General features: G+C 34.8%; 3 protein-coding genes across 3 annotated transcripts; all 3 read right to left on the reverse strand.

The window, feature by feature from the left end:
- Nucleotides 1-4,714: 4,714 nt before the first annotated feature.
- On the reverse strand, nt 4,715-9,376 carry LOC102607769 (glucan endo-1,3-beta-glucosidase 7). The gene is made up of 6 exons (XM_006487089.4): nt 9,073-9,376; nt 8,594-8,889; nt 7,896-8,258; nt 6,276-6,599; nt 5,593-5,899; nt 4,715-4,991 (listed from the first exon to the last, which is right to left on the reverse strand). The coding sequence occupies exons 1-6, from the start codon at nt 9,140-9,142 to the stop codon at nt 4,954-4,956; spliced, it is 1,398 nt and encodes a 465-aa protein (XP_006487152.2). The 5' UTR covers nt 9,143-9,376; the 3' UTR covers nt 4,715-4,953.
- A 1,328-nt stretch (nt 9,377-10,704) lies between these two features.
- On the reverse strand, nt 10,705-15,238 carry LOC102607481 (cyclase-associated protein 1). Its single transcript, XM_006487088.4, has 10 exons — nt 14,700-15,238; nt 13,702-13,870; nt 13,548-13,612; nt 12,835-13,162; nt 12,602-12,749; nt 12,394-12,503; nt 12,049-12,104; nt 11,884-11,940; nt 11,550-11,693; nt 10,705-11,114 (listed from the first exon to the last, which is right to left on the reverse strand). Exons 1-10 carry the CDS (start codon nt 14,973-14,975, stop codon nt 11,028-11,030), a joined length of 1,440 nt encoding a protein of 479 aa, XP_006487151.2. The 5' UTR covers nt 14,976-15,238; the 3' UTR covers nt 10,705-11,027.
- A 2,064-nt stretch (nt 15,239-17,302) lies between these two features.
- Nucleotides 17,303-20,900, reverse strand: LOC102607189 (probable receptor-like serine/threonine-protein kinase At4g34500). The gene is made up of 7 exons (XM_006487087.4): nt 19,972-20,900; nt 19,065-19,169; nt 18,837-18,959; nt 18,305-18,475; nt 18,077-18,206; nt 17,785-17,994; nt 17,303-17,598 (listed from the first exon to the last, which is right to left on the reverse strand). Exons 1-7 carry the CDS (start codon nt 20,541-20,543, stop codon nt 17,479-17,481), a joined length of 1,431 nt encoding a protein of 476 aa, XP_006487150.2. The 5' UTR covers nt 20,544-20,900; the 3' UTR covers nt 17,303-17,478.
- Nucleotides 20,901-21,573: the final 673 nt, after the last annotated feature.

The raw sequence follows: 21,573 nt of genomic DNA on the forward strand, positions 1-21,573 counted from the left end.
AGTATGAATGGGAAACACAAATGTGAGGGAAGGGGTTCGAGCCTCCGCAGTCGCATTGTAGGAGTTTAATTTAAATATTCTTCCTTGGAGCGCTTGAGCTCGAGTGAAGACAGTCTTTCTCTCAGGATAGGAGTTTGACATCCCTCGAATATTTGAGAGGGTTAAAAATCTGAGCGGTGTCATATCAGCATTCATATCAATAGGGCTCAGTATAAATATATGATTGTACATATCAATTATACTCTCATGTAATATGAGTTGTAATTTGAACTGTAATTTAAGCAATAGTCTCATGTAATAAAAAAAAATATATATGAATGGGAAACCGAGTCATTTGAACATAATTGCATCACACGCAGCAATTACATCACTTGGAAAAACCTCATGACAATATATATAATAAGAGAAATATCTTCCACAAGTAAATGCTCCTATAGTGCATCAGCTGCACCGTTCATTGACATCTTTATTGTGTATGACGATGATATGGTGATTATAAACAAGCAATTTATTGTATACGGTGCAGCTCAAAACCCACACTTCATATGTCAAGTCAATAATAAGACAAACCAAAAGCAAATTTCATTCCAAGTGGTCGATTTCAAAAAGATGTGCAGCGGGACATAGGCAAAAGTCAGGCAGAGGGATTCTTATATATCAATTAATTAGGTAGGATAAAATTGTATTAAACCCACGAAAAAATTATTATTTTTTAAGTATAATATTTTTTTTACTTTTTTTTTTTAGATTTTTTTTTTTAGAAATTCAATAATAAAGAAAGTTTGAATAGAGGAATATAGATATTAAGGTTGAAAGAGGGAGAAAATTATTAGAAATTGAAAAATTCATAAATGAAAAGAGTGTTCATTTAGGAAAAATGGTATTTTTGTATTAAATGGAATTTAATTAAAAAAAAGGGGATTCAATAGAATTTTGGAGGGGTGCTAATAGTCCGACTCTAATTTTTTAGATAATTCCACTGACGCTTGAGGTGTTAGAGGTATTTATACTTATACGGCAAGTTTGCTTGTATTCTCATATACCTCCCCTTCTATGAGTCGAAAATAAATTCAAATGATTAATTATTGTAGGTGTGCAGCTGATGATTTTAATTATTCAAATGATTAATAGTTGCTAGGAATAAAGGATTTTACCAATTTACTAACTCACCAAAATTTGTTATAGGCTGTTACTTGTTATTCATTTAGCTTAGCTTAAGTTGTGAATGTTGTATATATGTGAATTGTGCGTGTACGAGGAATTCAAACAAATGGGTTTAATTACAAATTAGTATTATACTAATTTGCATAGAAAATTGAACATACTATAAATGTGTGAAAAACCAAAATGTACCATTGAAAAACAAAGTAAAACTCTTCTCCATAATTTATTCATTTTAAGGATTGTGTAATTTGTGTGTTATAGTTGGTAAAATTACGTACACATGCAATTGGGGCCATAGACACATTGATGGCATGAAATATGAAATTCTCCGAGAAACAAAATTTGCGTTAAAAACTTTGTATTAGTCCAACATTCATGCTTCCACCATTAACATTGCACATTGGCACTTGTCGAAGTGTCATGAGCCATCACTTTTTGGGATGGGCTTAGTCATTGTTTGTGGTTCACTTTGATTAATGGCCTCTTTGGGATGTTCTGATTTATGAAGTAGTCTAGGGAGATTAAAAAAATAATTCAAAATTTAAAATGATAATAGTTGGTATAGCTTTCGCATTAACAGTGAGAGAGCTAGAACAAAACATTGAACTGAATTTTCAAAGTGAAAAAGAAACAAAAGGAGGAAACAATCATATGAAGAAATTAGGTGCTCTTGACTTTACGTACCTTACTCGTTTTGGTTGTCTTTAATTAGTTATTATTGATTACCGTGGGATAAGATAATTATGAGTTTGAGTCAAGAAAGCCAAATTCAATGGATCAAATCTCTCAACGCCTTCAATTATGTCATTGACCACTAAACAATTATTTGCTCGACAAAGAGGGAAGAATGGGGGGGAAAAAAATAGAATAAGATTAATGAGTGGTTGATGACCTAATCTCATATAATATAGAAAGAGTGATGATACAGTTACAAATTTTTATATAAATTTGGCATTAACTCATTAGTCGAATAAATATACAAAATAAGAAAAATAAATTATGTGGATCAAGAAATATTTAATTCAACAAATTCAATCAAGCCACATCAATTTGTACAAAAAAATGTATAAGTGTTTCTTATTATATTATTATTCATCTAGAAATCATTTATGCCTAATAATTCAAAACTTAATTGCAATAATCTCCTTTCAAAATAATGATAATAATAATGATAATAATAATAATAATAATAATAATAATAATAATAATAATAATAATTGCAATCCCCTCTTCAAAATTACTTACAAGAAAATTGACTTGAAACATTATCATATTATCGACCATACTAGGGAGAAAAAAAAAACAAAGAGATAATAATGTTCTTAAATTTGACAAGCTCAAGTGGCCAACCCATAAATATTTTCATTTTTTTTTTCACAAAATAATTTTGGCCTCATATTGGAATGCTGAGTTCTGAAACGACTAGCTAAATGCAACCATTAACTTCTCATAGATGCTTATGGAATCCACATGAAGTCGTGACTCAAAAACACCTTTATTGTAGTTGCATAAGACAATAGAATTTATTCATTGAAACATTAAAAAATTAGCCACACTTTTTTCCAAGACAAAGTCAAGTTCTTTTGGCTTATGATGCCAAGCCATGAAAATGGCAAATTTTGATAATGGGGGACTTTTAAAGTATATTGGAGTATGAAAAATAAAAAAGGGTTCTTGTAAATTTTTGGAGCGTAATCTTTGACCGAGTAAAAGTTAAGTATCGGGACAGCTATGGTATTTACATTGTTTAGTGATTAGATTAGCTATGAATTATGTTATATAGGTTAGTTAGTTTGCTTTTGGAGTTGTTTAGTTTTAGTATCATGTGTAATATAAGTTGTGTAATATCATTAAATTCAACAAAGTATGTACATTGAAGTAACGATTACGAACTGCTGTAGTATTTGAAGATATATATGCATTTTTTTTTCCTTGGACAAGAGTTATATATACATCTTAGGTATCATAACATCGACTGCCAACAACACTACATTACAGAAAATTATTGTCTTCACTGCACTTTCAAAATGACCAGATTTTTGTAGCTTCTTTACAATGCACTTCACTTCCTTTGCATTAGTATCAATTATAGTTATGATATAAGAATATATCACACCGGCCATATTCCGTTAAAAACAACTCCACAATTAAGGTCATCTCTTTTTGGAATCCACCACTTGAAGTAGGCACATTTTAGTTTGTTCATACATCTTATCATCTAATTCTGATATCTTTACTTCAACTCTCATATGACATGTACATATACAATTTGAGAAACTAATCAACCTACCATTAACTCAATTTCTCTAAGTTGGCTCACATTCTTACTATATGTTTTACTTGCATGATGTACGGGCAAAAACTTATTTAGTCCCTATATTTTAAGGTTAGTGTCAATTTAGTCCTTTATTTTTAAAAATACTTTAAAAAAATCTCTTATGTTAAATTATTGACACCATTGCTGCTATTTTTTATTCCTTTTGGCTTGCTTTTATAATATTATCCTCTTCTAATAATATTCTTTTTTTTAGACATCAATAAAAAGAAAAAATTAAATTACCAATTTAACCCCAAAAATAGTTTAGAAACAAAAAGAATACATATTAATTTTTGTAAAACACTCTGGTGAGGAGTTAAAATATTAGTTTTTTATTAACGTCCAAATAAAGTTAGCAATTTAATTTTTTTACAATATTATTTTTTTTGGGCATAGATGAGCTTCCACAAAAATTAATATATATATTATTTTATTAGGTTGAATTGGTAATTTAATTTTTTTTATTAATGTCCAAAAAGAAAAGAAACATTATTGCAAGAGCATAACATTATAAAAGTAAGGCAAAAGGAGGGGGAAAAAAAAGTAACGATAAGGGTATCAATAGTTTAGTAGTAGGCACATTTCAATGTACTTTTAACGTATAAGGACTAAACCGATACTTACATCAAAGTAAATGACTTTTTACCTTTTTTTGAACTTTGGGAATCCATGTATTTATTGATGTGTTTTAGACTTTTGGTATTTGCGTTGTCAGTGTATGGCAATGGGGGGATTTGAATGGATTAGCAAGAGTGTTGAGCAAAAACTTGCTCAATTGCAGTAATGATGGTGTTTTCCTTTGCTTGAAAATAGACGTGCAATGGTGATGGAAGCTCATGCTGGGTGATGGCAATATTTAACAGAAAAGTTGTTGCTAATGTTACCATTGATGACAACGGCAATATTGATAATTTTGCTTCTTTTTTATTTTTTTGGAACAATTCTTCATATTATTAAGCAATGTAAAATTTTAATTTGATAGGGGTATTTTTTAGACTTTTTACTATACTTGTAAGTCAGTTACCGCCAAATTTTGGGTACGAAATGGTACTTGGCAATTAGCTTTTTTGGCTCCAAAAGGTATTTTGATCATTTTATGAGTCAACTAAAAGGTATTTTACTATACTAACTGGAGGGAAGGTATATAAACATACAAGCAAACTCACTATTTAAGTATAAATACTCCAAGACTCAAGGAAGGTATCTAAAATTACCCAAATTAAAAACTCGGCATAGAATATATTCAAACAGTTTATTTCAACCACTAATGTTGTTTTCAATATAGGGTTACAAATAATTTTAATAAATAAGAAAAAAGAGAAGAAAAGAAAGAGTTTCCTTGATACATTTTAATCAAAGGAGGAAACCTTTACAATTAAAGCTATATATAAAATAGGAACCATTAGATTCATCACTTTTATTTCACTTAACATTCCATTATTCAACATCAACTGGGAATTCGTCTGGCCGTTTCAAGTACCCCCACTAGGATAGACACATCCATTGTAACCTACAATCACAAAAGCATTGATTCAGTAGAGCATTAAAATGCAGCACGTGGTGTACATCGACATGCATGTCAAAGCTTTCTTTTTATATGCCTACTTTACTATGGACAATTTCTAATATGTATCGGTAAGGCACACGTTAATTTGATTCTTCCAAACCAATTTGTAAAAGAAGACAATAACTACAAAGCTAAAGCATAAAGGAAGCAGTTTTTGCCTATGGTTGTGGGGACACCAACTTATCAAGAGAATGCGATTACAAAAATCAAAAGCCGGTAGGCTTTTAGACACCTAATCATGCATTGTGGGGAAGCTAATGCTGTAAAGAGAATATCATTATCAACTTTAATGTGAAGCTATTATTTCCATTAAATTATTTCACAGAGACTTGTCCCCACAAAAGAAATATTGGGTACTTTTGTTCCCACTTCTCAGAAGTATTGATTTATGCACTACTGAAGTTGCTCAAGGAGCCACAGTTTGCAGACATATGGACCAATATTAATTGATGCAGCCACCAACTTTTTAGGAACAAACAAGTTTCACAAAAGCTGAAGAGGTAGCTGAAGTTAATAAAAGAAACAATAATGAAATTAAGCTTACTGGGATTTTGGGATGTGAGAGTTGCCGTTTTTGAGAAGTCGCAGTTCCATGGATTTTTTGCAGAAGTCTGATAGTAGAGATTCATGGCAAAAGCAGCATGTGATGCTACTGTATTTGGTTCGAAACAGGCACCTCCTGGCTGGATAGGACTGCAATCGATGCCTTGGCTGCAGGCATAGTCAAGACTTGCCTGCAGTTGTGCATCGGAGATGCCGGCCTTGGGCACACACCAACCAGCTGCTGTTGGTTTTGGTGATGGAGTCGTTGGAGTTTTTGGAGTTGATGGAGTCACTGGAGCTGATGGAGTCTATAGATAGGAGGAAAAAAAAGTACAAAAGAAAATGAAGAGAACATCATCATCTATAGTATAGACCATATGAAAGAAATCAAACCAAAAAAGAGAACAACAATTGAGATAGAACATTTCAAATCCTCAACTTATCAATGAAGAGAATGAAGAGAACATCTAATTTCTCTAATATGAATGCGTGGTTTCCTTTATTTTAGAAGAAATTTGATCTCAAAATGAACCATTTTTTCATCCAGTCCTGTTTGGAACTGAACTTGAACTTTCAAAGATTTTTTACACGCGTATTTTATTATCACTGAAGTCTCACAAAACATGCTAAAGAAAAAGAAATTCCATTATGGTTTAAAGAGTGGCAAGGTTGATTGTGTCTCACCTGGCTACTCTTTGAAATACCAACATCATATGCTGCTGAAAGGTCTGGCTTGAAGAGCCCAAATGAACGTTCAAAGGCAGGGCCAGGCTTCAAGTCCTCATCATAGAGAGCAAAAATATATGTATCCACAGATTTTCCAGGCATCAATGGAGTTCCAGCCATTGATCTAAGGTGAGCAATCAAGTTCCCGTTATAGGCCTTGGCATTCTCAACACTAGGTCCAACCTCATTCGGGTCTCCGCGGTAAGGCCACCCTGTCTCTGCAACCACAATCTCCACATCCTTGAACCCCATTGCATTCAAGGCTGAATGTACGGCATCAACCTGCATAAACAATCAAGCCAATCAGCAAGTCGCAATACAATTCACATTGCCGCATCTTATCAATTTCAGTATGAACTACTGTTTCAATAATTTGTAACAGCGGCAAAGTCATTCGAATTATTGGCAAGTTTGGCCCCACAAGTAATAAAATGCAACGTTAGGTGGTCCCTAGTTCAATGTTCACAAGCAAATTTGATGACGTTTTTTACACGGTTTATTTTTTCATGTCCAATAATATTCGTTTCGTGGAAAGATTTTATCTACAATTATAATTATCGCAATGGCCAACCTGTCAGCTAGCACAATGGAGTCACATCAGCTTCATTCAAATGCCCTCAATAATTTCATGCAGTGAAAAAAAAAAAAAAAAACCACAAGAATCGTCTATTGATTTTAGCCAAGTGGAGATAAAAGCAGTGAGATTATCAAACACAATATAGATTTAAGAAAGTTAATTCTACCAACTACCAAATCCATATGCATTGCCAAATTATTATTGCTTTTGGGCAAGAAAATTGACATCAACAATTCAAGGAGAATGACTACATACAACGTTCATCCTCACTCCCCGTTAAAAAAAAATTCCAATTTTTTTTTTTTGTTAGACTTTTTTTTTTCTGACTGTAAACTAATAATTTATTATGTACAACATTATTGTACGACTTACCATGTTGGTAAAATAAACTAGAAAGTTCAAGGTATACAGAAAAAAACTAATAATAATTTTTAATTTTATATATTAATTATTTACGATTAATTTAGTACCAAATTTTTGCTCAACATAAAATTAATATCTAATTTTGAAAAATACTTAAATTATCCGGCAAAATTGACGAAAGTTTTATTGGAAACTGAATAAATATACACAATGAACCTAACCTGACCTGAGCCCCACTCAAAGTAAATGTCTTTTGTTCACACTTACCACCGTCATGAAAAGTCCACGTGGATATCAGACCGAAACTCATTTTAAAAAATAAATAAGTAAATAATATAATATTAATTTTATCCAAAAAAGGTTAAAACATTTGTAAAAAAAGGTTACATAATTTATTTTAAAATATAAATTAAAGAGACTCCAGAAAGTCCTAGGTAAATCTTGTGGACACGTGGATAAGTTCGCGTTAGATGATGAACTTGCGCGGAAAGTTTGTCTCTACATTTTGATTAACTCTCGACTCTTGTCCGTTGACCCTCCGCCTCCGGTCAACAGGTCTTCTAATAAAATTTTTATTTACAAGAAATTAAAATTTTATTTTTTTGATTCAAGATTTTTAAAATTATTGGTGCACTGACCTGGGCGTCGAACATGTTCATGTACTTGATCCCGGTCCCGGAGTCAACTCGTCCCGCGTTGGGTTGAAACAAACAGAAGGCAAGAGTCTCGGGTCTCGGGTCGCTTTGGTAAGCGAAAAACGGGTACGGGTTGATGGTAAAAGGGGAGCCGTGGTCTTTAAGAAACTGCAAAATCCCTCTCATAGTGTCTTGGCGGATGAATGACCCGGAGGACGGCGGGTCGGATTGTGCCAACACGGACATCGCATGAACCGTTGACACCTTAATTTTCCCACCCAGTGAGGCCGCGTTGAGAGCGTTTTGCATATTTGTCATTGCCGGGAGAAGCTGACTGATTAGATTTTGGTCGTTTGATATCATCACCTGTCCAAATCATACCCAATTTTTCAAAAAAATAAAAAATTGAAAACGTACAAATTTTATTTTATTTTATTTTTCTAAATTTGCAATTAGAAAACGTTACTTCATAAAATAAAAAGCCTTCTTCAGCTCACATTTTTCTATGAAAATTCTCTTTCTTGTTCCTGCTATAAATAGAAAACTATATCCTACAATTAAACTTATTCCACTCTGACATATTTAGCTATCATGTGCTACAAAGATAAAAAAGCTTTATAAATTTAACCAAAGAAATAAAGTAATAATAACAATTAAAAAATGAAAAAAAATAAAAATAAAATAAATAACTTCTAATTGACCTCATTCCCAACGGTGATGAGAATGATTTTGCTGGCGGGGTAAAAAGGCAACACGTTTGAGTTGATCCACTGAGTAGCGGCGTTGGGATCAGAAGCGAGAGCCGGAATATCTCCACTGGAAGCGCCAATTACAATACCGACCCCAGTGTTTGCTAGTGCTTTGATGATGGCCGGATCTGCACCGTAGAGCCTCAATTTCTGTATAGAAGTCGATTGCAGAAGCTTCGCTGTAGCCGCCGGCGGGGGCAGGTTATCCGCTACTTGGCCGTAGTTCACTCCGATGAATGACTGCGAACCTGTAGAAGAATTAAAAAAACAAAAAATTAAGCAAATTAAGTGTCAAACGAAAGAATTTTTGCTTCTCATATCTAAGTTTAGCTGTTTTCAAAAATTAAAAACCGACACGAATTCACACGTAATTTGACTGTTGAGTCTGTTGGATTTTATACAAAAAGATGATGATAAAGACTGTAACTTACTTGAGAAGTGAAGAACTTGAAAGAGGAGGAGAGAGACGAAGAGGAAGAGTGAGGAGTTGGAGTTGGCCATGGACAGAGAGAAATAGATGGAGAAGAAAGTGAAATTTGTTGTGATGTGTTGTTGCTTGTGGCCTTGATTGGGAGAGCTATAGCTTCTTAAAATGATGTTGAGTCGTTAATTATATATATAATTTTTTTTTTTGAAAAGCGTTAATTATATTTTTAATTTTACAGAGAGAGGGGTCAAGGGAAGTTGATGAGGAGAAAGGGAAGCAACTTGCTACGAGACTGTAACGGCAAAAGTTTTGAATGGCAAACTGGCAGTTTCTGATTAAATTTCAAGATGCTCTCGCCGAATGGACCCCGCCGTGTCGTTTACATTTCCACGTTCGGTATATTTTTGTGAATTGGAGGGGTAAAAGTGTCATTAAATTTCTTCAAAATAATTTTTTGTGATGGCGTGGAAGGTAGGTGTGCCCTGCGTGAAGGTTATGCCTTCAGTAAAATCACCCGACAAAATTAATAATTTCAAGACTATTTCGTTTACTATAATAAATAAGTCAGATACCAATTGCTTAGTTGATAAGATTTCAAGTTGAGAAGACGATTCAGTATTTCAGTCTCAATTAACACAAGTTTTAAATACATAACTCATCTTATATTATCAAATGTACAGTCCATTCGACGTTCCATTCCGGGAAGACCACGCAACCACAGCATTATACCAATTTTGCATATCCACTTCAATCTTTATAGAGAAAAAGAAGGGGATAGGTGGCGGGTTCCTATTGGGCCAGAAGTTACCGACTGTAGAAGCAAAGCCAAAGTGCTCCCATTGGGGAGTCGATCCCGGCCACCACCTAGCCCAGTGTGGATTTACAAGAACAGATGGCCGCACTCGCGCTCGTCAAAAAGTGATCATATCTCACCGGCATCATTAGAGTTCGGTAATTCCACTATAACATAAAGTATTAATAACAGACTTTATTGAAACAAAAAGCACCAATGAGAGGGCTTTCTCGTCTTCGCATGTTACATGTGCGAACTTAAGTTGCAAGTAAACAGGTACAACTTTTACGCAACAGATAATTACAATTACTCTGTTTGAGAATACAAATTATTTGATACCTTATGAATTACTTGCAACAGGTAAGACCGTTTCTCTAGTGACGATCGATCACAGCCTATCTTCTTATTTAATTATTGTTTTTAACGACGACAAATCAATGGACCACAGCTTTTCTATTTTGATTTTTATCCAGACATCAAAGGCTAGAGAGAAACCCACAGTGAACTGCAAAAATTGTTAAGAGACATAGGGCACCGATCACATTGCCATGATAATGTGTGCCCCCACCACCATGTGGCCATCTCATCTCCGGCCAAAATGCATAGCATAATGTACAACATTGTCGTCATTAACCCATCGATTGCACCCCATGGCCAAACATTATCATAGGCTACATACTACATGTCAAGCTCAAGCACAGAAAGACTTGAGAACCATTGCATTTGCACATGCGTTTTCTAGTTCTGGTATTACCCTTGTATTGAAGGGCATCCAAAGTTCAAATCCATTTCAAGTAACAACTATGTTTCCAAAACAACAAGTTCTAAAAGTGCAGAGGAGAGTAGAGAGTACAATATCAATATAACTTTTAGAAACTATGCAAACAAATACATAAGAGGTACAAGTTCTCATTACAACACAATCGCCAGAAGATTAAAAAAACCTTACAAGACATGTCTAAAAGCAAACAAATCAAAATTCTTGAAGAAAATGCCAATAGTTTGGGAAACCAAAGGACACAAGTGATGGATGATGACCGTGCCCTGATTATATAGACAGCAAATAAATCAAGGGCAAGAAAAAATAGAAGCCACCCTCAAGCCATCCAAGGAAATTAATGAAATAAAAGAAGTTGATCCTATATTGACAGCTAAAAGTGTCTATTTCACCCTCCAGAGTGGGAGACTGGAGTTGTTTCAAAATGGCCATCCTTGTATGTGTGAACAAATTGTTGTGGCAAAGCATGCTCCGCCTACAATGAAACAGATGGTAAGGATAAAGCCCAGGAAGCCAAAATTTTATTACATTCTGGTTTGTTAGTCTGAAAACATAATTCAAGTAGACTCATTTTAAAGCAGATGCTGAAAAAGCAATGCTGATAATGAATCTCCATAAAACAATCATGTAGAAATATTAATGCCAATTCATGACTCGGTAAATATCTAGACCCACTGTTTCAGGCTATTAGAAATAACTTTCCATACTGTTCCAGCCAACAATCCACGTGTGATTCTAGAGTAAATTACCCAAATAACCCAATTTGACCAAATGTTAAGTAACTTACAAATTAATAGCACATACAAATGTTATATTATCATATGCACAAGGAAAATGGAGAAAAATTATAATTAAAGACACTTTCAGGAGCAGACAAGTAAAATAACAGAATAGTAACACCAAAACATACCCAATCACTGTCAGGCCCAGCACCAGGTACCAACACATTGATTTCGCTAGACTTGGCTGTCGTTATAGATGCCCCCAAAGAATCTTGGCTCAAATATAACTGGCAACCTCCTGTGTTGTCCACTGAAATAGTTGGAGCTGAACCCTACAAGAGCAACAATAAGTGGACATACATTACAACACATTTAATATATTTTAAATGCACGGCCATTACCGCTATATTAAAGGTAATACAAGACACTAAGAGAAACTCAACAGAGTCCAAATTCAATTTAACATCAGAAAAAATTTAAAAGCATAATACAATTAGACCAAGGGTTAAATAAAATAGATACCTGACATTGGGCCTCAACACCATTGCAATTTACAATCTCAAAAGCAGCCACGACATCCTATTCATCCATGCCAAGAACATCAACTCGGTATAAAGCATTTTATAACTCATGCTCCCATAACAAGAAATATAAAGGTTATCTCTCTCTAAAATATTGCAAACTAACCTTAAAAACAACTCCCATCTTCGTGCATTTGTCAATTGTAATATTGTTCACTTTCCCTGCACAATTTGGAATAATATAAATTGCTCATAGCTTTGAATGGGAATCCAAACAATAAAAACTTGAGAACTCTTGGCATGATAAGTAAACAACCATACAACATACAAGTGAATTTCCTTTTTTAAAGCATGCACACTCATGAGGCTCAAACCCATGAACTGAGTCCTAGGGAGCCAGCTCCTTACCAGTAGAGTTAGACCTTGGCCTCAAACATGTAAGTAAATTAACAGATGAAAAATCCAAATTAAAAAAAAAAAAAAAATCGGCAGATTGATCAACAATAATAACCTTGAATCTGCAAAACAGAATCTTTGCATCCAAACACATATACAGATTGTTTTGCATCACAATCATCAATAACTAAGTTCTTTCTTCCAATTTGATTCTCAACAACCCACCTGCAAGGAAATAATAGAGAAGCATCAAACAAATATGACTATTGCATCAAATCCATCCTTTAAAAGCAAACCAGAGATATACATCATGGTATACTTACTTGCGACCCATTTGAAGCTCTAATTTGGGAGGTCCTGCTTTGGAAAAAGAAGGTGAACTAGTACGACTTTCCTTTTCACCAGCAGCAACAACACCACTTCTGTCTGCACGGTTTTTGGTCTTCATATCAGCCGTGACCTTTCTTAAACCTAGAAAGCAATCAAGTTAAATTATTTAGCTGTTCAAAGTTCCGTGCTCAATATTTAACAGAAAGGCGAGATGAGAGAAAATTACCAGCTGTAACGGGCTTCGAACTAATTTCTTGAAAAACAGCAGCCATTCCTTCTTTTGGGCGTGATGAAGATGCCTGAGAATATTCAGAACTGAAGAGAGAAGAAGGTGGAGGGGGTGGAGGGGCAGGGGCACCTGGTTTATGAGCAGGGGCAGTTGGTGAAGGAGCTTTAGCTGGAGCAGATGTCACTGTTTTACCAGTAGCACTCCACACTGGGCCCAAAGGATAATGACTCTTAACATAATCCCTCAAACCAGGTAAATACAACTCCTTGAGAGCTCTGGCCCACTCAACATGATTGGGGTCTTTGCTTCTGTACTCAACAAGAATCTGAATATCATGACACCAAATGTCAACAATAAATTTTTTGCTAATGAAAACGCTGAATAAATCTCAACATGATTGGGCTCCCAGATTATCAAAAAATTGAATTGAGAAAATTAGTGCATGCTAATTTTTCCTTTTATTTTCACTTGTTTAGAAAATGAATTAAGCACGAGTAAAAGTTTGGCTCATGGAAACATCACATAAAAATACTTCATCATGATCATCGTGAGATATATTTGCAAAGCAAGATTCATAGATGGGCATCCTTTTTATGATGCCAATACAGTTGTCCTTGCTTGCATACTCTACCACAAAACAATAGAAATCTTGAATGCCAACAGACAGCTCTAAAATGTCAACTGCCGGCTCTTACATATACAAATAGTACCTTATTGCTGTAAAATTCAGCCATTTGCCAACTTTCTTCCACGTGTGCAATAGGCATGCTCATACCTTAAAACAAGAAACACCACCAAAATTGAAAGTGAAGAAAATAACAGACTCACTACTAAAACATAATAATTACTGGACATTTCTCTTACCACAATCTTTGCCCGTATATGCAATCCAAGCTAAAGCTGTGAGACTGTCAGCAGCAGACTTCAAGTGGTTGAAGAAATCAGATCGCCTCCCTTCTGTCATAGCATTTGCTTTCATAATCACTTCATTCAATGGTTTGAGAAATTCAGCCAAACCCGCAAGGTCAGGTTTCTGTAACATAAGAACAGATCCCACACAACACCAAACCAATTCAATTCACAGGAAATGGATTTATGAAGTACAATCAAACACCAAATGCTTAAGCCCAGTTCTCAATTCAGTCTTCTCCTTTATTCTTAATCAAATCCTCAGAAATTACTCAGAGAACTAATAACAATAAATTTCAAAAAGTCTCGTCCCCATAAAGAGACAATATCACCAACTTATCTTCACACATTGGAATTTTTTTTTTTCAATTGCATTTTCACCATCAATTTTTCAATGCATTGACCACTCTCTTTAGCACTCCCCTGGCAATAATTAGCAAGCTTTACATTATCAAGACAATTTTCCCTAGATCAAATGCAATTCAAGTTAATCCACACTAACTGTGTCGGATAGAGACATATTATCTAAATCAAATTCTCAAAGAGCTCAATAAGCATATCCTGAGTTGGTACGGAAATGGGATCTGCAATAGTAGGATACGTGAGATTCATATGAGAAAACATAAGTAAACGAGCCACCACTTGAGCCTCTAAAAGACAAGGGTACATGAACAGCCATTTGATCCCCATAAAGTCTTCGTTGAATTCCTTATACATTCGAATATCAGTAAATGAAATGAAATGCATCCATACCCTTATAATTGAATCCACATTCTAATATTCAATAAGGCAAAAGAAACAAAATGAAATTAATACACATCTATTCGAATCACAAGTTCACAACTGCAAGCATTCATAAACAAACAAATAAAAACATATCCAAACGACGTCCTATCATCCAATCCAACATCCTTTCTACTCATTTCACATAATTAATTTCACAAATCACCAACCTGGGTTTGTTTGACTTTAACTAGAAGCTCCTTCTGTGCACTGAAAGCTTGCTCAACAATCTTCGTCGCGTCCAGCACTTGTCCTCCGATTTTCTCAGCAGCAGCCGAAACCCTACCCACATACTGCGACATCAGATCATCATAAGCCTTGATAGACGGATCCGACGCCGCGTCAGCTCCATCGTCGAAACTCTCCACACCACTGCCTCCGCGAACCGATATCGCCTCCAGCCGGGACACCGCGGCCTCCAGCCGCTGTATCAGCTTCTCGTCCATGGCTATAAAGCCCAAAGCTTGACTCTCTCACTCTATATTACAAAGAGATCTGGTGATGCGTGTGTTAGTGGTTACCAGTGTTTATGTCGAGCTTTGAGAATTTTTTTTCCCCCAACTTTTAATTTTACGCCGAAAGTGTAAGAGATGAGTGGATTTTCGGTTAGTGCTGTTTGGCGCGGGCTTTGGTAAAGAGACGGTGAGTTCGAGCGAATACTAAGTGACGCGTGTCGCATAGAGATGAGATATCGGCGGTTCTTGCGCTGTGAAACACCTGTTAACTGAATAGAAGAGTGAATGAAGGGGGATTTAAAGAATGTGTAGGGTAGGGTCCACGAAGTAGGGAGCACGTGAACCGTTGATTCTGCTTGGCCTTGTCTCAGTCGCACGATCAGCATACTCTTCCAATCAGATAAGCTGCGATTTGAAAGGCATAAAGTTATATTCATTTTGGGGGGAAAAAATGTTCACATAAAATCAAAAAGATTATCAATTTACGCTTTATGGTCAACTGGGGATTATTACGACTTATAAAATAATTCGTTAACTAGTATGTCGATGAAATAATCAATTGCACAAATAAACAGCCAAGTGTTAGTTAAAATTTTTTATCAATATTATTAAATTTATTGTTTCGTATATAAACAATCAAACTATCATTTATCACATATGATTTCAAAGATGATTTTTCACAAATTTTATTACTGAAAACGTTCGCTCTAGTATTATTAGAGAGACTGAAAGAATTAATCTTATTTTTGAGAATTGAAAATATTTTGAGTGGTGGGCTATCATTATTTTTAATTAAAATATAAGTTTTTATAATTCTTAAAAGTTAAATTTTAAATTTTATGAGAATTTATAATTTATAGTAATTATTTTAATAAATTTTTTATGGGGCTAATTAAAAAATTAAAATATTTTTCTTTTTTAATTTTAGAATTTTTTTTTTAGCCAGTGGGGGCTTAAGCCCCCCCTAATCACATGCTAGATCCGCCCCTGGTTCCTACTACCATTGGTCACCAAAGTACAACTTTATTATGTTCTAATACAATACAAAATCATTAAACCTTTATCAATCAATACCTAAAGTAAATATAACACATTAAAAAGTTGGTTTTGTATTACAAATAATTAATATACTTATTAAGAGAGTCTATGTGCGGCATGAATTGGACCCTAGGCAATAATTCTTAAATGAAATTATTGCGTATCCTAGATGCCTAATTAAATTAACTAACCATTAAGCTTTAAAATTCATTCTCAAATCTCAACTATATGAATCAAAGCACAATTCACAATCATGTCACTTCCAACACGCCTTTTGACACACATGAACTAAAAAAATTAAAGCAATCATGGAGGTGTGGTGACCCGGCTATGATACGGGTACTAGAAGGACATTGGAGGGCATGTTTGTCGTGCCGCATAAAGCGGGTCTGAATTGTATTTTAAAACCTGACCCTCGTTTGGTGCGCAAACCAAATAATACCTGGTCTGATTAAATTCACCAGACCAATCTTTTATAACACTTGACCCCCCACCCACCCCAGGTTTAAGCCGGTCTCCTCAAATTTTAGCTTAAATATTGTTTTATATTTGTTTTTGTGATATTTTATTTAAGTTAATTTATTTTTATTAATTAAAACATTTAAATTTCACCGATAACAACATTTGACAATAGCTGGTGCCACAGTTACTTTCAGTAGTTGGATCCATAGTTGCACAGTTATATTAACTGAATTTAATGACTGAAAGCAACTGTGGTATGGTATCACAGTTGCAACATAGTTGGACCCTATAAAAATATTTATTTACATAATACAGTGCATACAACACTAAATATAGTATTATATTAAATTTATTACACTATAACACAATACATTACAATCCAATTCAATCTAGTACGGTACGGTGCCGCGCACCAAACACACCCGTAGGGCACAACACAACACAAAACATAAATGCAGAGAGAGATCAACTGTTGCCCGCTGGGCCTCTGGGTTGCTGTAATGGCAGGGAATAGACAATTACAACAAACATTTGATCCCTGTCATCAAAATTTCTGTAAAAATAATGCAGGAATATTTCAAGTTCAGTGAAAGCAACACAATACTGCCTTGTATGATAACTATCTATAATTGTATTGTTTGGTGACCGAATTTTGAAGTGTTTCCTTAGCTTCAAAACTGAGCTAACAGTGTTCTACAGTAAAATATAGTAGGAGTGAATCAAATGAAAAAAGAAATGACTACACTGCTTTGCTTTTACTTTATCTGTAATCCAAAGAAATTGGAGACTTATAGAAAACTCTTGAACAATACTCAGTGTCAAGGAATAATCTGACAAAATATTGCGATATTCAAATATTAAAGTAGTACATATTTACAAGGCTTGTTTAGATGGAAGATAAATGCTGCAATATATCGACAAAAGGCATTAAAAAACCAAAAAAGAAATGAAAGTGAAGCAATATATGCACATCCAAAGCTTAAAATGACAACAATTATCTCCATCTTGATCTCTCTACATTTCCACCCGCAGCATGCTTGGTTGAGTATGGAACTTTGTCGGGCACAGCTTCATTCAAGGTATGAGGATCTTTCTCTCGATGTGGTCGGTGTTCCTGCAGAAGACAACAAATAAACAAATGAGTTACTATCCTGAAAGGGGAAATAAATAATAACAGTAGACAAATTGGAATAAGACAAACAATGAATGACAACTAGCTGGGCTTGTCATTTCAGTCGAAACTGACTTCTCAATAAGTGTGATGAGAACTGATGCATAAGAGTGTGATAGCATGACTTACAGAACGAAAAGGAAAGTCATCTGCCTCAAGCATATGAACAATCTGCCCCATCTTTGGTCGCTTATGTGCATCCATATCTATACAACGAAGACAAACCAGCAATGCCCTTTTTAATGCTCTTGGAGATGGCTGAACTTCAATTAAAGGATCCACAAGCTCTTCTCCACGGCGGCTCGCTACCATTCCTTTAAACCAGTCAACCATGTTCATCTGAAATACATAAGATGAGACAGAGTTAAGATGATGCCAGTGTTTAAAAGTCGATACTGGTGCGGTATGTCAGGTTTTTCACCTCTCCAGCTGGTCTTGAATAATCAATTGGGCTCCTTCCTGTAATAATTTCCATGAGTAGAACTCCAAAGCTATACACATCACTTCCCTCATTGAGCATGCCAGTGCTTGCATACTCAGGAGAGACATATCTGCAGCCAAATAACAACAAATAACTAAATAACTCATTCATTTCAGTTTGACTGATTTATTGTTCAAAAATGACATAGGAGTGGAAGAAAGAACAAACCCAAATGTTCCCATCACACGTGTAGTCACATAGCTTGCCTCGGATCCTAAGAGCTTGGCCAATCCAAAGTCTGATACTTTTGGGTTCCATTTTCTATCCAGAAGAATGTTGCTTGACTTCACATCACGGTGTACAACTTTGGGTTCTAAACCTTCATGCAAATATGCTAGCCTGTAAGAGAAATAACCATTAACAGTTATCAAACACTATGAAGAAGATTAGAGCAAACTAGGGACTTCAAACTTGTAAGTGATCCCTATAAGCAGCTTCAGATGATAAGGTGATTACCATATTGTACACATACTTCAAAAACATAAACAGTACGTACAATTTGACAAAACAACTGCTAGTTACAAGGCCTAAAACATCAAAATCTTTGGCTTTAGCCATTGCTTTTGAAATTAGAATTGACCAAAGGATAGACACAAGATTATCAGTTTGCCCATGCACTATTTAGGACTAAAACGGTCAACCACATATAGATTCAAGATTGGTTAAGAATCAGCAACGAAATGAAGACTAGAAAACTCACCCTTTTGCAGTCCCAATGGCAATCTTCATCCGAATATCCCATGTCAGAGGGCTCACTGATCCTACATCACCATGCAACCATTGCTCCAGATTGCCATTGTCGACATATTCGTACACAAGCATCCTAAATAACCAGTAAAAATTGCCGAAATTTTTTTTTGAGAATTTTCTTTCTATTTTCAGTTAACCATTTGATTTTAAAATAAGTGGTACAGGAAAATAAATGTACCTTTGAGCACCATCTGCACAATACCCAATTAGACCCACCAAGTTCTTATGCCTGACTTTACCAATGGCTTCAACTTCCACCTTGAACTCCTTCTCCGCCTGCCCTCTACAAAGAAGAAGACCACAGCGTATATAAGCTTTAATCCGGGAACATACTTCACTTACTACAATTCCTATAGATAGCACTTCATATGCTCAATTCTAACAGAAGATAAAACTAATATTGAAAATTGAAAACAGTGACGAAATTGCTCCTGTGAATTTCCTAGAGCAAATCACAGGCCTTCGCTAGTATTCATGTTTTTGTTGCTGTCCTAGGTGCCGGGGCTGGTGCTGGTGGACAAGTAACAGTGCTTAAAACTATAAAATTTCAGACACTATACATGAATCCAATGACATTAATTCCTAATAAATAAATAAACAAACAAAAAGAAAGAAAAGGAAGAAAAATAAAGTTAAAGGAAGTAAAAAATCATAGCTACTATTAAAGAAGAACAACAAAAGTCAATTAAAGAACAAAGTAACCATTTACTTTTCCTAGTACTTCGCTACAAAGTGAATCCATCATACCGACAGATATCACCAAACATGTCCCCAGATCGACAATTCATCAGCAATTTCATCATGGTACAAATTAATAAACAAACAAATAAATAAATTATATTAAAGAAACCCAAAAAAATAATTAAAACAAGACACAATCTTAAATCTAAAATTGATACTCGCCGGAAAACTCGGATCTGACAGCCATAAAATATTACACATTCTACCTACTACTATCGCTCTGTTTTGACCAAAAATGTTAGGACACAAAACTCTTAAAAAAATTTTCTCGGGAACTATTTTCCTTGGAAACAAACAAAATTTTAAATTAACATCTAACATTTAACATTTAACATTTAACGTACTTGTTGTTAAGAAGATTCTTGACGGCAACAACAGACCCATCTTGCAAGACACCTCTATAGACAATACCATAGCCACCTTCACCGATCACATTCTCCTCCGCGAATCCACGTGTCGCAATCTCAAGCTCCCCGAGACTGTACCACCGGCCCCACCCCATGTCCACCGCCACGTCACTACTCTTACCCGACACGTCATCGCTCTCTTCTTGTTCTTCTTCTTCACTCTTCTTCTTCTTATTACCCACCTCAACGTTAACAACATTAACGATCTCACCTTCTTTCCCAATTTTACCCACTTGCTTTTCACAATTTTCGTTCCGACCCAGATCCTTTATCTCCACGATCTCTTTGGAAACCAATGGGATTAAACCGGAGCTGTGTTTCACGCGCATTTTTCGCTTACGTGAGTTCTTGGTGAAGCAGAAGCATAAGCAGATGGATAAAGAAACTAAAGCAACGCATGTGAGGATAATTGCTACGAGAACGTAGAGTTTGAGATTGAGAAACTGTGTTTTTGAGTTCATTTTCTGTGGGAAAGTGTTGCCGCTGTTGCTGCTGCCGGAAACTGACATGGTTTCCGGCGAGGTGAAATTTTCTCGGGAATGTGAGAGAAATGTTGTGTTTGGTTGATGGGAAAATTTTATGAAGACTTTAGAGACAGCTTTGCTTTGGTGGTCTTAAGAAAGAACAAAGAGAGAAAAGAGGTTACAACCTACAACGGATACAAGAAAAAAAGGCAAAAGCGAAAGAGGGAAGAAGGCAAATGAAAGGGATGAGTTTGAAATAATTTCGGGTTGGGATTTGTTTATTATTACTTAAATGCCACTACGCTTGGCTGTTCTTCATTTTATTTCAATTAGTTGAAAATGGAGGTCAATGATGTTGTGGTGTTAAAATATCGTCTCGGAGGAGACCGATATGACAATTTGCTTTATTATGCGAGTGCATTTCTGTTCATGACAAAGAATGATATTTTTAATTTATTTTATGAAAGTGTAAAAATTATCAATTTATTTTTATTTTTGTTTGTAAGGTGGGGACAAATGAGAGGTGCATTCATAATTTTTCTTTCTTAATAGTAAGTGAGGATAAATTAATATTTTCATATTTTTTTATATTAAATTAAAGTTTTTTTTTAAATACAAAGTAAATTAAAGTTTATCCTCATGTGAATAATAATATATAACTTTTTTTTTCTATCGTAATCTCTTATTCTCGTCTTATAATTAGGTAATAGTTGATTTAAGCTAATTAGTACAAATTTATAATTATATATATATATCAATAAAAGTGTATACCTCTTAATATAAAAATATTAATGATAAAAAAAAAGATGCGATTGGGGTTCATTAACCTCCCAAAAATAATTCAAACTCTCAACATAAGAAAATCATTGTGATTTAAGAAAATGGTAATCACTTTGTCACTAAGTTCCTTAATTTTGGAACAAAGATTTAAGATCCTGATCGGTAAAGCATTGAGCATTTGATGAGACAAATATTTGGGGGCGGCTAATTTTTACTAATTTTACAAGCTTCAACAACCTTAAAAAATTATGGGACGTGGCCAAATAGCTCTTTACTTAGGGATCAATTTATCCAA

Source organism: Citrus sinensis, chromosome 8 (assembly GCF_022201045.2).
Source record: "Citrus sinensis cultivar Valencia sweet orange chromosome 8, DVS_A1.0, whole genome shotgun sequence".
Classification (NCBI taxonomy): Eukaryota; Viridiplantae; Streptophyta; class Magnoliopsida; order Sapindales; family Rutaceae; genus Citrus; species Citrus sinensis.